At 43.4% G+C, this 18,325-nt stretch overlaps 1 protein-coding gene across 1 annotated transcript in view; it reads left to right on the top strand.

Moving 5' to 3' along the window:
• The window catches only part of ANKFN1 (ankyrin repeat and fibronectin type III domain containing 1), a 1,014,930-nt gene that overhangs the window by 689,789 nt on the left and 306,816 nt on the right, over positions 1-18,325 (top strand). The window contains exon 15 of the mRNA XM_073588104.1: positions 7,287-7,455. Within this exon, the coding sequence (XP_073444205.1) occupies positions 7,287-7,455 (169 nt within the window). The remainder of the gene's footprint in view (positions 1-7,286; positions 7,456-18,325) is intronic.

The raw sequence follows: 18,325 nt of genomic DNA, 5'->3' as shown, positions 1-18,325 counted from the left end.
CAGATCTGTACCCGGCTCCACAACATTGACCCAGTGGGCAGTGAGGGAAAGGTATCGTCCCTGTCCATGGTTACTGGTCCATGCATCGGTGGTCAGGTGGACCTTGCTACTAACGGCGTTTAGTAGCGCATGTTTTATTTTGCCCTCAACATGTTTCTGCAGGGCAGGGACGGCTCGCCTGCTGAAATAAAAGCGGCTGGGCACGTTGTATTGGGGGACTGCCAATGCCATTAAGTCCCGGAAGGTGTCAGTGTCCACCAGCCTGAATGACAGCATTTCAACTGCCAGAAGTTTGGCAATGCCAGCATTCAGAGACTGTGCTCGGGGATGGTTTGCCGAGTAAGGGCGCCTTTTATCCCATGCCTGTGCTACCGATGGCTGTGATGGATGGGAACGTGCTGTTATGGGTGGAATCTGACAGGGTCTCCGGACAACAGTGGCAGAGGTTCTTCCTTGGCGATCCTGTGAGGAAGCCGAACCAGCAGTGTGTGAGCTGGAGGAAGAGGGCCCAACACGAACTGAAGAGGTGGTAGGTGGTGCTGTACGTTGGCCTACGTCTTCAGGGTGTCTCTGCAACTCCAACTCGTGCTTGGTGCGCACATGTTTCCACATATTTGTGGTATTGAGGTTGCTGACATTTCTCCCTCTTTTGACTCTCTGATGACACAGCTTGCATTTGACAAAGCAAATGTCATCTGCAACTGTGTCAAAAAAGGACCACGCACTGCAACTCTTGTGAGCGCCCGGTTTGCCTTTGGAAGGAGGAATGCTCCTAACGGGTGCCGAAGTGGAGGGTACAGGCAACCAAGTCTTCCCCCTCCCTCTGCCTCCTGTTTTGGCCGGTAGGGGAATCTCTTCCTCCGAGCTGCTCCCACCACCTTCCTGTTGCTCACGCCATGATGGGTCAAGGACCTCATCATCTTCCCTCCCCTCTTCAAACAGCTGCTTCTCCGGGGTTGTCTCGCCAGCACCGTACGCACCAGAAAGTGGCAACTGAGTCTCGTCATCATCTGATGCGTACTGAGGTGTGCTGACCATAGGCACTGGCCCACTCGCCTCTTCAGATTCAGAGGGACAAAGAAGTTGCGCATCACTGCATACTCCCTCTTCTTCACATTCAGGAATGCTGCTTGGCTGGCCCCCTCTTTCCAAGCCAACAGATTCCGAGAACAGAAGTAGAGACTGCGATGGCTCCTGTCCATGTCTCTCTGACTGCCTGGGCACTTTGGCAGGTGGTGAAGAGACAGATGGTTGCTCTTCGGTGCTCTGACCCTGAGAGGATGCGGAAGTAATTGAAGTCGATGCGTTAGCTGCCATCCATCCGACAACGGCTTCAATTTGTTCCTCCCGCAGCAGTGGGGTACGTTGAGGTCCTACAAAGCTGCGCATAAAGGACTGTTGCCTGCTAAAACTGGGGGATGCTGATCCACTGGTGCCCGCAGCAGGCCCAGAATCCCCACGTCCTCTACCTGTAGAATCCCCACGTCCTCTCCCTGCAGAATCCCCACGTCCTCTCCCTGCTGAAACTCCACGCCCACGCCCACGCCCCCGCGCCTTACTCCCTGCCTTCTTCATCTTGCAAGACTGCTTAAGATAGGCAAAAAAGTACAAAGGGGGGCCTTAGTGTGCTTATTCCTGAACAGCTGGTTACAGGTACAAGAAACACTAATTTTATGAAGTGTGTGTGTGTGGACTAGACTTTAATAGGAGCTGATGTGGCCTACACAAGTTCAAAATGTAGTGTTTGGTGAACTTTTTATGTGGTTTCTTTGTTTGAAACAAACTCAAAGTATGAGAACAAAGAATTGAAACTGATAGTATCACCAACTTTTTGGAGCTATTACAATGCAGGCAGGTAACCTACAATGCAAAAGATGAGGCTCCAAAAAAATTGGGTAATACTAATCTGGCTGCGCCGGCAGGGCACAAGCCAGAAAAAAAGGCTCCTCTATCTACTCCTATATAGTGTTTGCAACCAACCAATGTTGATGGATACGGATGGATGCACACTAATAGGAGAAGAAAAAATGAGCTGCACTCAGAGACAAATATGTGTGAGGCAGTGACGCACGTTGAGCGTCCTACAACCAGACGTAGCTGCAGGACACTCTACTCAGCGTGAGCTGCACTCACACACAGTCAGAGACCTCTCAGACAGCCGTCAACAGTGCAGCTAAGTGGGCACTGGCACTGACAGGCTGCAGAAAGGCTCCGCTGTGTACTCCTATATAGTGTTTGCAACCACCGTAGATGGAGACGGATGGATGCACACTAATAGAAGAAAAAATGAGCTGCACTCAAATAAAAATATGTGTGAGGCAGTGACGCACGCTGAGCGTCCTACAGCCAGACGTAGCTGCAGGACACACTACTCAGCGTGAGCTGCACTCACACACAGTCAGAGACCTCTCAGACAGCCGTGAACAGTGCAGCAAAGTGGACACTAGCACTGAAAGGCTGCAGAAAGGCTCCGCTGTCTACTACTAGTGTTTGCAACCAACGTATATGGATACGGATGGAAGCACACTAGATTGAAATTATTTAAAAAATGCAGCTCAAAAAATAAAAGATGTATGAGGCAGCAGTGATCACACTGGGTGGCCTACAGCCTGACGTGGCTGCAGGACCCACTCCACAGCGTGAGCTGCACTCACACAGCCCTTGCAGACAGCTGTGAACACTGCTGCTAGGGCAAAGAAGGCTACAGTGGTGGTTTATGTAGCCTGGGTAAAGCACTAGATGTTTGGTGGAATCGCTATTTCTAACTGTCCCTCACAGTCTTCTACAGCAGCCTGTCCCTAACTGAATTCACAGCAGAGTGACCAGAAATGGCGGCTGCGGTGGCTTTTATAGTGCATCATGACATCATTTCGGCAGCCAATCACAGCCATGCCAATAGTTAACATGCCTACATGCCTAACAGGATGTGCCCACACTTCGGAGGATTCCCATTGGCTTAATCAAAGCAAGCAGGCTCATAGCATGATGGGAACTTCCTATTCCGATTCCGATCCCGGAATCCGATATGAAAAAAGTATCGGAATTAAGTATCGGAATTCCGATACCGCTAATATCGGCCGATACCCGATACTTGCGATATCGGAATGCTCAACACTAATTACAGATACTGTATGTGTTTCATTTGTATGGCAGGTGGGATTAGGATTAGCCACAACTGATTTGAAAAGCCCATTTCCATCCTGCATTAACAGGGTGTATAGATAATGAACACGTTTCTGCACTAAAAGGCCACGTTCACACGTTCAGTATTTGGTCAGTATTTTACTTCAGTATTTGGAAGCCAAATCCAGCAGTGGGTGAAAAATATAGAAGGGGTGTAACTGTTTCTTTTATTGTACTTTTCCTCTGATTGTTCCACTTCTGGTTCTGGCTTACAAATACTGATGTAAAATACTGACCAAATACTGAACGTGTGCCTACAGCCTAACAATAAGAATATTTCCTACAGTGATATTCAGTTTAGTCAGCTGTGGTTTCATCAGCAATCAGGAACTGCAATGAGGACAGTCAATTACACCTACATTTGTATGCTACCAGCTCTGCATGAAGATTGTATAGATAACATCATTAATCCTTTTCTTCGCATTTGAAATTATATTATAGGTACATTGCTGATGTCATCATAGTGTAGTCTGGGACATGGATGCTCCCTCATTCTCTGACCTTGTCAGCTGCATTAAAGAGAACCTGACAGCTGATACATGCTGCCTGCATCACAAACAGCATGTATAAGATATTGACTGTAAGATTTCTGCTTTGAATGGTTTACTCAGAAATTTTGCGCAGTTCCTCAGCAGCTTCTCCCTGCCCAATGTCACTTGACTGACAAGTCTCTCCCTATACAAACATTCAGAGAGAGACCTGACACTTAAGCTGGAGTCACACATAACGACTTACCAGCGATCCCAACAACGATATCAACGTGTCAGGATCGCTGGTAAGTCGCTATGTGATTGCTGGTGAGCTGTCACACAGACAGCTTCACCAGCGATCAGCACAGCGATGCCGAGCGCCCGGCATCGCTGTGTTCGTTAGCGCTGATGCCATCCCTGTAAAAAAATAGAATTAAAATAAAAAATATTGTTAATCTCACCTTCCGACGTCCCGCGCAGCCATCCTGCCTTTCTCCACGCTCCGGTCCCAGTAATCCTTTGCGAGAATGACCGCGAGAATGTCACGGTCTCGTGGCAGCGCGACGTCTCGCGGTCATTCGTGCAAAGGATCACTGGGACCGGGAGCGTGGAGAGAGAGAAATAACAATATTTTTAAATTTTTTTATTATTTTACAGCTGATCGCTGGTCTCCCGCCTGTCACACGCAGCGATGCGTGCTGGCCAGCGGGAGACCAGCGATGCAAAATATGTCCAGAGGTTTCTTACAGCGATCAGCGATACCGGCAGGGGGGCCGGTCGCTGATCACTGTCACACACAGCGATCTCGCTGGTGAGATCGCTGTTACGTCACAAAAGTTGTGACTCAGCAGCGATCTCGCTGGTGAGATTGCTATGTGTGACTCCCGCTTTAAGGGTACCAGGCAGAGAGAACCCACCGTGGACCTGCTGTCCAACTTGTCTCCTGTGTAGATTGGTGCCCGATGACTTTAAACTTTGTTTTTGTCTGAAACACTGCATAATTTCAGAGCCAAACATCCCTGGCTGAAATTATACAACCAGTGTCTAGTACATGCTGCCCGTGGCTCAAACAGCAAGTATCCTCTGTCAGGTTCCTTTTAATCTCTCAATGTTAAAATTAACCTAACCTTAAAATTATAGACTTTTCATGTCTTTGTCAGTGGGCAAACTTATTAAATCAGCAAGGGATCAAATAATTATTTCCCTCACTGTATATATAATATATATATATATATTACATAAATAATATAAACAAATATGTGTGCATATACAGTATATAAACTCTAGATTCTTACTCTCTTTACTCAACTGATGTTTGCTGGTTTATTTTTATAGGACTTACAGTAATATATTTTGAAAACCATCTAAGTATGAAAAATAATAACAACTTTCGGGTGGTCTCTAAATATTCTATAGTGAAGCTAAGACCCTAAAATCACTTGGATTCCTCTGTGCATTTATTTTCACCACCCATAAAACTGCTTTTATTAAAAACAACATAAAATACATAAGTAGGACACAAGCTGTGTCCCCTGAGTTAATTGCAGCTCAATTGTATACATAAAGGTGGTCATTAATCTGTGGACGTCTCAAAAGTGACAGGAATGTCTCCGAGTGAAAACACAAGGCATCTACACGTAGAGGCATTTACATAAATAGGAGCAGTGTGTGTAAAGATATTTATCAAAGTGAAATATTTTTATTATGGCTCAGTGGGCAGGTTTTACCTCTATTTGTGATTCATGTATCACAGGGTCTTAGGCCAAGCAAATTATAGTTGTTCACTGTTTTTTTAATGTGCATAGCATTACTAATGGCTATCCATTAAGACTGACCTGAGAAATGTTACTTCTGCTATCACACAGACAAAAAAGTCTAGGTATAAAAAAATACCGAAAAAATGTCATGATAATACACTTCATATTACATTCTTTTAACAATGTATTACAATAGCATTTTGATGTCACCCAAGGACCACATAGGCATTGCTCATCTCTTCTTGCAGAGACAGACTGTTGGATGAAGAAAGGAAGCTTCCAGCTTCAGAAATTGCAAAATTTATTGAGTTAAAAAGATTCCACCATGAGAGTAGACACAGCAACGCGTTTCGAACCCACTAATCTTTAACAAAGGACGCAGTCTGTGTGCTCGAAATGAATTGCTGTGTAAACCCTTGTGATGGAATCTTTTTAACTCACACTTTCAACTTCTGAAACTGGAATCTTCCTTTCTTCATTCGCAAGTGGTCTCCTGCAGTTCCATGCCTTAGGATGCCAGGTACCGGTGTGAGCTGGTTCATTTTTTCTTATATTGCAGACTGTCATAGGTTGCCTTGGCAGTAAGTTCCTTCTATAGCAATCACTGATCGATATTGATATTCAGGATGTTCAATATCTGCAGTATGTATGTTACTGTGTCCCAGCTGCTGCAGAACATTATAATGCATTCCCGAACTACACTCCATATTTTATATGTGTGGAGATGTTGAAGAATTCTTAATATAATCTTTTTCCTTTATTTTTCTCCTTGTGAACTTACACTTTATGGTGTAAAATGATTTGGGACCTCTACACATTATGGTACATTCACAGGAGCTTATTGACATACCATTCTAAATCTGTAAGTGCTATGAAGTTGATCATCCCGTTACAGCCTCTTCTGGGAAGGCTGATTACTTAATTTTGAAATGTGTTTGTGGATTTTTTTGCCCATTCATCCACAAGAGCATTTGTGAGGTCAGACATAGAAGTTGGGCAAGGAGATCTGGCTCACAATCTCATCCAACTTGTAGTTCATCCTTAAGGTATTTGATGGATTTGAGGTCAGGGCTCTGTGTGAGCCAGTCAAGTTCTTCCACACCAAACTCACCAATCTACATCTATGGACCTTGCCATGTACACTGGAGTAGTAATGTTGAAACAAGAGATGAGTCTTCTCCAAACTGTACCCACATAAGCATTTCAAGGCATAGTGTGAAAAAGCTGAACAGGGTTTTAACTTTCACCCACAGCGGTCAGAGGGCAGTACAAATCTGTAACTTGCTACTACAGTGATGTTGGAATTTCTACTGTACCTTTTCTACGCAAACTGTTCTTGGAAATGAATCCAGAATTGTATGCATAGAAACCTCCATGGTAATATTGCACAGCGGGATCACAGTTTTTGCACGGTAGTCATCAAATCTTTGGGTTTCCGCTTTGATATCAATAGCAAACATGAAGCATTACCGCTGAATGCCGCAAATGGAATTTCCTCAATTCACAAAATTATTAATAACTGTGGTGACCATACTGCAAACATTTGGTATGTAAGGGTCTATCCTTAAAATAAAACTCCCTTTTAATTGCTGGGAAACGGAATAAATAGAATGAAGCCAATTGTGCTCAGCTGATTCCTGTACAGTGTCTCCATTCAGATATTATGAAATGAATATCTGTAGTGACTTTAGATGCTGTCCATGTAAAGCATTCTTCTGCTGTCTCATCAGGTGGAGAACAATTGAGATATTCAGGGCACGCTCATTCCATGACTTAGTACTGTGTTACATGTTATTTTTACCTGTTTACTCAATTGTTGCTTGTCCCTGGTGTTTATATATTGTAACCCTTGTTCTCTCCCTGTGTCCCTCTGCAGGCCAAGCACTTCCGTCTGTATACACAAGAGGTGTTGGAGCTTGGTCACAATGTCTCCTTTCTTCTTCTGCTCCCTGCCTCAGACGATGTCTGCAGTGCCCCAGGACAGAGTAATCCTTACACCCTACACTCAGGATTCCTTAACCTCCCCCTTCAAATGTTTGAGCTAGGTACACAAGCTTGTTTTCTTGCCTAGGCGTATTACTGCTAACCTGTGCATGAAATAATCTATCTATCATAGCATTCTTTCTTTCCCTGTGGTGGCTTAATAAATCACAGGATGGCCACAAATCTCTGGTGTGATCTCTACGGGCTGCACATAGCGCTACTCTGTGGTCACATACACACCATCATTGTGTTTTGACTGAGCGATAGTGTCACAGGGGAAGACAGACTGATTAGGCTTTTGTGAATTGTTAAAATATGTTTATGTGAAGAAATTTATGTTATCCATGCATTTCTATGTATAACATCTGTAACATTACACCATTGTTTTCCATGTTTTCTCACAATCAATCTTCAGGAGCACACCACTCATCTGCCTCCTGGTTTCCTTGTTGCCTGGGCTCAGTGTGCTCCTGAAGATTGACAGTTTGGACCAGTGGCTTGGTTGCGCTGCTGGTCATAAGTACTGTACACTCTCCCATGATAATTGAAGAGGAAGAATTGAAGAAACACTTAGGAGCTGAAGCTGACTGAACCATGCCAAATTGAAACAATTGCAAATGGTGCCATCAACCATTTTGCTGAATTCTTTTGAGAGCCAGGAATAGGTTAAAATAATAAAACATATTATTGCTCACCTGTCCTAGGCCATCACCTGTCTCTGTATGCTGTCTCCGCACAAGGAGTTTGTAGCTCCTCCCCATGGGTTTTCGGTTCTTTTGGCTCTGAGGCAAGTGATTAACTTCACACAGTTGCATAGAGGGCAATGCACATCATTGGAATTAATGATATGTGTCTCCCCATACCTAACTATGTGGGCCTCAGTATAGGAAGAGGTACACAAAGAAGGGGGTGCTCTCATGGCAGTCGATTTGGCATATCGAGTCAGGTGAGGATGTAGGACAGGCGAGTAAATGTTTTTTTTTTAAATTTTTCAATTCTCTACATATCTTATGCTTTGGGATCTAAAAAGACCCCAGAGCATAATTACCATCATTTCATGGCATTCAGGGAAATTTTGATTGGGTCCAATTTTACTTGGACTAAATCGAATCTTCAGTTGGAATTGAGTGAAAAGAATTTTGCAAAATTCACTCATCCCCAATCATTACCACATTGTAGTTTCAGGATCTTTTACATTTACTAGCATAAATTATTATCATCAGGGCGATAAGTGCATGCAAAAACTAAAGTGTAAAAAGGAAATATGTCCTATTACATAATGCTTTTTAAGAGTCTTTTTTTAGAATTTGAGGAGGCAGATTTGGAATGATATGAAGATAATTATGCAATTTGGACTCACATTATCATATATTCAATGATTATAATATCACAAGTGCACAGACATTAGAGCCAGGCTGTACATTAGCTGTGGCCCTTGAGATGGGGTCATTCTGTTATAGTGGCTCTCAGACCAGAAAAAAATATGCAAACCTGATTTATATAAAACTTGTGCAGTCCACTATTAATGTCATTGTATTCTTTGCTTTTATCATTGTATTTACAGTCATAGGACATACAGTATGATCCTGGAGTATTATCTATAGATAAGCTGGTATGCCAAGATTTGAATTCCGTAAATCACCTCGATTTTGCAAGGAAGTTCGATTTACGGCTAAGTCATTCTCTGTTAATTGAATTTTCATCATTAATCTCTGGGTTCGCTCTAGAAAAGTAGGATGTACAAAAAAAATAATAGTCCAGTCACTGCTCATCTGTCCCATTGCCTCCACAGGCTGATGTCTTGTCCTCGGTGCCTCTTGTTTTACATTTCTTCTTTCACGTGCATCCCCTTTGGAATCTTCACTCCAGGTCATGGCTTCCCACCTGGACTAGGCCTAGAATGCACACAGTGCAGTCACTCGGGTGATGCCCATCATACCATTGTGATGTTACGACATGCAGTGCGATGGCATAATAATGTCTGAGGCCTAGTGCAAACAGAAGCTGTAGCTTAGACTGGAGATTCTGAAGAGAGTGTGCATGACAGGAGAAGAGAATAAGAAATGCAGAGGACTGGATGGCAAGCTGCAGAGGCAGCAGGACAGCTGAGTGGTGAAGTGTGTTTTACTTTTTTTTACCATTTTCTTGGCTCTCCACGGCTCTCAAAATGGTAACCACCGCTGCCCGCCATTTTGCTGGATTCATGCTGAATGAACTGGAAAAAAATCTATAGTCTGAATACAGATTTTTGTAAAATTCAAGGAGAATTCAACCCCTCCCAAATAAATTCAATCATCTCTAGTATTAGAACTTGAGAAATAAAGAGTTGATGATGCAAGTGATGGACTCAAAAGTTAAAGCGAACCCGTCAGCAGTTTTGGTCGATATAAGATACAGCCACTGCCTTTCAGGGCTTATCTACAGCATTCTATGATGCTGTACATAAGCCCCTGATCTGACCTGAAAGATAAGAAAAATAACTTTCTTTATATTCACCTGCAGGGTGGTCCGGTCCGAGGGGGTGTCGCAGTTCCGGGTGCGGTGCCTCCCATCTTCTTATAATCGACACCCTCCTGCATGCTTCATGGCTTCCCTGCATTGCGCTCCTGTGCAGGCGTACTTATCTGCCCTGTTGAGGGCAGGCCAAAGTACTGCAGTTCGCAGGCATCGGGAAAGGTCAGCCCTGTGCACTGCAATGTGCCCTCAACAGGGCAGATATGTACACCTTCACAGGAGTGCAATGCCGGGGAGCCTGTGAAGCAAGCAGAAGGGCAGTATCTCAAGCGGATGGGAGGCGCTGCAACACCCATTGGACCGGAACGCCCCCGGGTGAGTATAATAAAAGTTATTTTTCTCATCTTCCAGGTCTGATCAGGGGCTTATTTACAGCATTCTAGAATGGTTACAGGTTCCCTTTAAAGGTTACCCTGATTTGACTTCAAACAGTGATAATATTCTGTTGGACATTATTCTGATAATGACTGGTTTCATTCAAAAATCTTTTGGTATTCTTGTAACCAGCCATTGTTGGCCTGACTGACTAAAGTCCCTGACAGTAGACCTTTAAGAAGACATACACGTTGGAGTAATGTTGGCTGACTTCATTGAGAGTGGCCAACAATATAATGTGCATGCAGATATACTAAATTGCCCTCAATCACAGATATCGGAAAATAATTTGTTTTGGTTTTCAAACAAACTTAATTTTTGTTCCTCTGGAGAGATAAACTGTCCAGGTTGTGGTGTCAGGCAGTAGCTTATTACCATTTGCTCTATCCGGAACACATGCACGCTTAACTGAACTGAGTATATGTGTAAATGGGGGGTTAAAAACACTCAGCTCGCTAAAGTCTGTGACTAGCTTAAAGAGGTTTCCCCTTTGAGGAAAAAATTACCTCATACACTACAGTGGCTATAAAAAAAAAATCTCATTTACTCTACTTGTTTACTCTTGCTCTCCCACACAGTTTATCTGCAGTACTGATGAAATGTCATCAGTGGTACAGTCAATCATTGAGCTTATGGGTCGCCCTCCCAGGGCTGTGGGGTATTCGGTACCGGGCCGGTATCAGCGGGATGTGTCACGGCAGCAGTGACCCGGTCCGTGGCCCTGGGCGCCCAATTAATAGGGGAGATGAATGGTGGAATGTAGTGGATTAAATGAATAGTAAAGTGATGCCACCTGTGGTGTTCGGCAATTGAGATGTTAAGACAACTCTGCATGCAGATCCTCTGGGACTGGTGGTGTGGTGGAGCAAAGATGTTGAAGCTCCCCACAGGTGGAGCTGTAGTCCCAGGGCAGTGTAAAGAAGATGATAGTTGGGAGACGTGAATGGTGCAGCAATGTAGCAGTGTTGGGGGTGTTGGTGCCGGAATGAGTAGAGAACACAAGGACTTGTAGTTCCAAAGCTTTACTCACAGTCTGATGTACAAACAGGTGCCTGTCTCTGTGCTGTGTCCTCCAGGTCAGGGGCTCAGTCAACCTCCAAGCAAGATGGAATGCTCCCTTCCAACACTCCGCCAACATGTGCCTTTCTGCACATCTCCTCTATAGCACCTTTGAGTGAAGTGCTCCCAGTAATGAGTTACACTGGAGTTCCTCCTGTCAGATGTTCCCAAGAACTATACTTGTACGGCAGACAGCTGTAGCCTGCTTCGGGGACTCCTTCTCCTAAGTCCCGGCTCACTATCCAAGTTGCAGTTGTGCCCTCAAGTCTTAGATGGGAGTAGTGCATTTACAGCCCACTACTCCACCGGTGTCTGCTGCAGGACCCTTAGTATCCATCCAACCTCGGGGACCGGGCCCCGGCCTTGCGCTTAGAACTTCTAGGCGGGGTGCTCTTCTAACCCACGTCCTCTGTTCCCTTTTACTCCTACGTTCCGTACTAGTCTCTTCCTTCTTATGGAAAATCAGGGTTCTCTTCAATGTCTGTTTCCTTCTTTCCTTTCCCGTGCCAGGAGACCCAGGTCACTGTGATCTGCTGCAGCACTTCCTTCTTCCATCCCTCTCCCAGGGATCTCCTCTCCTCCACTCCGAACCCAACTCAACTCAACTCATCTCTCAACTCGACTCTCAACTGAACTGAACTCCTAACCCTTCCCACTCTTTTATGTATTCTAACTCCACCCGCCTCCCAGCACCTTTTGTGTTCCAAGCAGGGAGCCACCAAAGGTGCTCTGCTACACTCCAAGCAGGGAGCCGCAGTGTGGCTTTGCTACACTACTTTGTGATGATGGGTGCAGGTGTTGGAGCGTGTTCAGGAGCCTCCAACTTACCTAGATGGTGGGGTACCACACCTCAGGAGGAGGTGCAGTACCTCTCCGGCAACTGAACCCTCAGGGGTGCCACACTTATGCCATCTACATAGGCAGTGCTGCACTCACTGATTGGCTGTTGATGTGATGTCAATGCTGCAGACAAACATCAAAGATGGAGACAGCAATGGAGAGCCATTACTCGACCCAAGGAGGTTAAACAATACTCTATTTGTTTTCGCATATCTGTCACAGCTAATGAAATAAAGTTTGCAGAAATGGATACAACTCATTAAAGCCTATATCCAGATTGGACAGAGTCTATTTTTTATGGGGTGTAGACTAATATCAAAGTACAGAATGTAAAGGAGTCATATATTCAGTTTTAGGATGGAAAACCATCAACATTAAGTAGACGTTTGACTTAAATTGCTTGTGTGGCAGCTAAATGTAAGAGCCATTGCATATACACCGATTCTAAAATTAAGGCAATAGATAAAATGAGTAAAAACTGAAATTTCATTTTAAAATGAAACTTGAAAAACCTGGCTCTACTTTATGTAATTGGAAATTCTACCAGCGACCCGCTTCTCAGTGCCTTGTGATGAAGCCAGCTATGCAGATAACTCTGCTGTTATAAGAAAAGCACAACAGAGGATGTTCTTCCTGCGTCAGCTGAAAAGATATGGTTTGTCTAAGAATCTGCTGATTTTATTCTTTAATGCTGTCATCAGATCTGTGATTTGTTCCTCTCTGATAGTCTGGTATGGGGGAGCCACTGCGCATGACAAACTCCGCTTACAAAGGACTTTCAGAACAGCAGAGAGAATTATAGGTTCCCCCCTGCCTAAAATCCAGGATCTTTATGATAAGAGTATTCGATCCCACACATTGAAAATTTCATCTGATCCCTCTCACCCGGGACACTCCTCATTCCAACTACTCCCTTCAGGACGTCGCTTCAGAGTCCCCAAATGCAGCACCAACCGCCATATGAACAGCTTCTATCCACTCTCTGTTCAACAATTAAATCGTCATGTGTAGACTATATACTGTATCTGTCTTGTTAGATGTTACTTGTTGTATCTGTTGTTATATATTATGTTGCCTCTTTGCCACAAAGAATTCCTTGTATATATGTAATATGTACTTGGCAATAATAAATTTGATTGATTGATTGATTGATTGATTGAATAATCAAATCTACCTTCCCTAATACGGTGGATGATAAAATTGGTCATAGTACAATAAACCACCCACCCCAGCAGCTCCAACATGCCTGTAACTTATTGTGAAGAGAAGTAGGATCTTCACGTCAATCAAAGATGTTCTGCAGAAGGTGGGATCTGAATGGGATGAATCACAAAATGGTAATCCAAATCCCCTGCAAGCTTTATGTCAGTCAGTGAATGACAGGAACCTTTACCTTACCCTTCAGCGTGAGGTTTTCCAGAAATGGGTTTGTGCATTAATGAAGAACATTAAATTCCATACACGATTGTATAAAATTCCTATCTCGACTTTGTAATATTAAGTTTTAACTTATTATAATGATGTTAACTATAATGAGTTTCTTGTGGCTATTGTACGTATGAAGTTACTGGAGAAACATTCACTAAGGATTCTGCATGGGAATTTTGCTAGAAAGCTTGCCTTTCCATTTATCTAGTTTAACCCGTCACACCCCTGGGTATATATGTGTACCCATAATATTGCTTGTTTGACAGTAGGACTATGTCATGTCCGACGAGAGAAATATCAGTTCACAGGAGGCAGATAAGGTGACATGCCTGAGGGGGTATGGAGCCAGCCAGGATGGAACCAGGAATTGTAGTCCCCTTGTGATATGTCACACACTGGCTGTCCTGACCTGCCCAGCACTTATAATGTTGCTGCAAAACACTGGCTGATATTAACCCTCCACGAGACAAGCTCCTGAGTGTTAATGGCTAATATTGTGCATCACCAATAATGCTTGAATAGCTATAGTAGCTCTGTTATTTATTAGGCACAGAATGTTTTACTACAGCCTTTAGTCTATTAGCAAATATACCATCACTTACCCCAACAGGCAACGGGTGTCAATAGTAATATTAATGGACTGTCCTGAAACTTCTGGATGGTAGGCAGGTATGGACTACGACTGAAATTCAGCCCTGGCATTTTAAATCACACAGGCCCATGTTGTCCCTGTCCCCAATTACCATATGGAATATATTACTAATATTACTCTGGACGGAGGAACGCAAGATTTACTACATTATCAATATTACTAATGATACCCGTGGCCTGTTGGGGTAAGTGATGGAATCGGTGACTTTGTGCTCTGTCACAACTCTTAACAGTATGGCTATCTTGAGCACACCAATTCTGTTAACAACGTAGCAGACAAGGTGGCCCATGACCAGACAGACCCTTCTGGCATTTGCCAGAATTGCCAGATAGCCAGTCCGGCCTTGACGGTTGGCAAAATTATTGTGCATTTCTGTGAATGAACATGTACATAAAATTCTTTGTTGAATCAAATCAGGCAAGCTGGACGCACTTTCACAACACTATTGCCTACTACAATTAAAGCACTGGAATGGCAGGAAAGGACAACATGACCCTCATTTATTTTTATAGCCCCCATTCAAATTTGACTCTAGTTGATTACAGAGATCAGCGGGATTGGCCAACAGTCTATTGTAGATGGGGCCTCCTGACGGTTGGCAAAATTATTGTGCATTTCTGTGAATGAACATGTACCCTTTATGGAAAGGGTGAAAAAGTACCCTTTCCATAAAAAAAGAAAACTTCTGAGATTTTTTTTAAAGCTGAAGAAACTTATACAGTTGATTGTGACTGTAATTATCATTATTTTATAGTTTACAGTGAATGCAGCTGATGTCTTCAACACTTCATATAAGAATTATGAGTTGTAGACATGGATCGCTGAGTGATTATGGATTATTAAGGTTTTCCAATTTGTTCATAAAAATGTTGCTTGTCTGTGATTATTTCATAAGCTGTCTAGAAAAAAAAGAAATAGTCAAGTTGGCAACCATATTTGGTGATCAATTTCAGGTACCTCCACTCCAGAAAAGAGTATACAAGATTTAGTACAGAAGTGGCATAGCACTGGTTCAGTAGGCAATGCTAAAGAAAATAAATAAATAGGCAACAACATGTTTGGACATACCTTTTTGTAGACATCCAAGAGAAGAATATGTTAATTTCTTGGAAGATGGAAATCCAGAATCCAGAGCATAATAACTGTAATATAGCATAGCTGTAGATAGAGACATAGTTCGCACATCCAAAAATCACACATTGAACTATTACTGCAAGGCAAAACTGAACATAAGGTTCTTAGTTTAACATTCTATATGTAACATTATATGTACACTGCTCAAAAAAATAAATGGAACACTAAAATACCATATCATAGATAACACTGAATGAAATATTTCAGTTGCAAATTTTTGTACAATGCATAGTGGAATCTGTTGAGAGCAATAAAACAAAAATGATCAATGTAATTCAAAATTAATATCCCATGGCGGTATAGATTTGGAATAATACTCAAAATCAAAGTGGAAAATCAAATTTCAGGCTGATCCAACTTCAGTGGAAATGCCTCATGACGAGGAAATGATTCTCAGTAGTGTGTCGCCTCCACGTGTCTGTATGACCTCCCTACAGTGCCCAGGCATGATCCTGATGAGGTGGTGGATGTTCTCCTGAAGGATCTACTCCCAGAACTAGACTAAAGCATCAGTACCTGGACAGTCTGTGGTGCAACATGGTGTTGGTGGTTGGAACTAGACATGATTATATACAGGTCTGGGGAACTGGCAAGCCAGTTCAAAGCGTCAAAGCCTTCTTCATGCAGAAACTGCTGACACACTTCAACCACATGAGATCTAACATTGTCATGCATCAGAAGGAACCCAGGGCCCAGTGCACCTGCATATGGTCTCACAATTGGTCTGAAGATCTCATCCCGATATCAAATGGCAGTCAGGGTACCTCAGGCTAGCACATGGAGGGCTCTGCAGCCCTCCCAAGAAATGCCTCCCCACACAGTTACTGAATCTCTGCCAAATTGGTCATGCTGGAGGATGTTGTAGGCAGCAGAACATTCTCCACAGCATCTCCAGACTCTGTCACATCTGTCACATGTGCTCAGTGTGAACCTGCTCTCATTCGTGAAGAGCACTGGGCGCATATGTCGAAACTGCCAATCTAATGTTCTCTGGCAAGTGCCAATTGCCCTACATGGTGTTGGGCTGTGTGATGGTGGGATATGGTATATGGTTATCATTTTGTTTGTATTAATATTTTACTGATTTTCATGGTTTTCTCTGTAGGGTGAGTTATTTGCTAATTGATGAATGGCTGTTGTCCCACAGTAATGTATTGTTGTCTTCTTAAAGGGTCATTGAATATTCCTGTTTGCTAATATGCTAATGACATATTGAACTAGCTTGTTGAAACAATGAGCCCCTGCCAACTTTACCCCCTGACATGTGAATGAAGAGAGGGACTTTTAAAATATCAGGGAGGTGAGACACAGATCAGTCATGTGTGGAACTATGATATGATCACAGCACTTCGAGAGAAAGAAGAGTCTATAGACTATGTTATTATCTGTTTGCTGGATTGTTGGACTCTCATTTTCCAGGGCTCTTTATCCTGTTACTGAACTGCATCTGGGTTCTCGTCTATCTTAGCTTTTGTGTGGTGGATTATACATGGACCTTTCATATTTTTTGCCTAAATAAAGGTCTTGGAATTGTAACCCCTGACGAAGTCACTTTGTTGTGACAACACGCGTCGGGCACTCCATGAGCTCCCCCCTGTGTAAGTGACCTCACATTGGGACAATGCAGGCAGGGTCCATTACCAGTTTGCTGGGCTATATTCTGTCCCCTTTGCCTCATATGGGTTGATGAATCTTTTAATATCCCATGTCTGCATTATTCTCTATTTGATCTACATGGCTCTATCTTTGTATGTATTTCCTTAACTCACAATTACTCTAATAGATCCTTTTTTCATATAGGACTATCAGGATCTGTGTGTTTATATATGTTTTTGATGTTGCTCTTTCATTTGTAGACTCATCTATTGTGTATTATAGAGCCCTTTGTATAGATCCTTACGCATGGGAGGAGGTCTTGTTTGGCTCTATTATGAGCCTTGTGCTTTGTTTTCACGTCATTTATGACTTTTAAATGTTTTTATAGGTTTCTTGTCTTTCTATTACCAATAAAATTTATATTATTGCAGTGATCCCTGCATTGTTTGGTCAGTAGCTTTCTCCTTCCACTGTCTAGTATTGTTTTTTACTGATCGCTGGTGGATCCGCATTCTTCATTGAGTGGTGCCCTCCTGTGACTTTATATATTAATGGTCTTGGAATTGTTCACTATTGTCTTGCTCTATTGATTGTATGATACCGGAGAAGGACCCCATGACAACAGGTGGCAATCAGTGGGATCAACAGAGTGTAAACAAATGGAGAACCAACCACAGAGTGAGTACCGAAATTGGACTGTATCCAGTTCACAGGAGAGAGCCAGACCTGGGCCTGAACTACCAGGGACTGACTAAAGAGGCCTTAATTGATCTACTGGTGGGTGCTAGCCAGACCACCTACTCCCACGTGTCTGAAGAACAAGCACAGGAGGCGAGGACCCACGCCCCAAAAAGTCAGTGGGTGGTGTGGTACAAAGAAGAGATGGTGTTTATGGGCCCGGGCGTCTCTCAGGAGTATAAGGAGAAGGCTGCTTGCAGAGCAAGTGGAGACAAGAAGTGATGGAGATCGAAAGAGGGAGTAATGTGATGTGGAGTGCAAACCCCACGATCTGGGAGCCTGTATGGATCACTCAGGCAGACTTTAAGTCATTTGATGAGGCTTCCGGAGATATGGAGGAGTTATTCAAAGACTTCAAGCAGCAGTGTGCTGTGATGGAGGTACCCCACTTTCCTGGATGCGTTTATTAGTAGGACTCCTGAACGGAAGCCTGGCGGAGGCTTACCGAACCATTGACTCACAGCGGAACAGGGATTATAACATTGTAAGCAGATTATCCTGGAATATAGAGCATATGGACTATGTTATCCTCTGTCTGCTGGATTGTTGGACTATCATTTCCCGGGGCTTTTTGTCCTGTTGCTGAAATGCATTTG

This window comes from Dendrobates tinctorius, unplaced genomic scaffold (assembly GCF_039654945.1).
Source record: "Dendrobates tinctorius isolate UK_male_01 unplaced genomic scaffold, ASM3965494v1 ptg000103l, whole genome shotgun sequence".
Classification (NCBI taxonomy): Eukaryota; Metazoa; Chordata; class Amphibia; order Anura; family Dendrobatidae; genus Dendrobates; species Dendrobates tinctorius.
The sequence above is the reverse complement of the archived record's forward strand: the minus strand, read 5'-3'. Positions and strand labels throughout refer to the sequence as shown.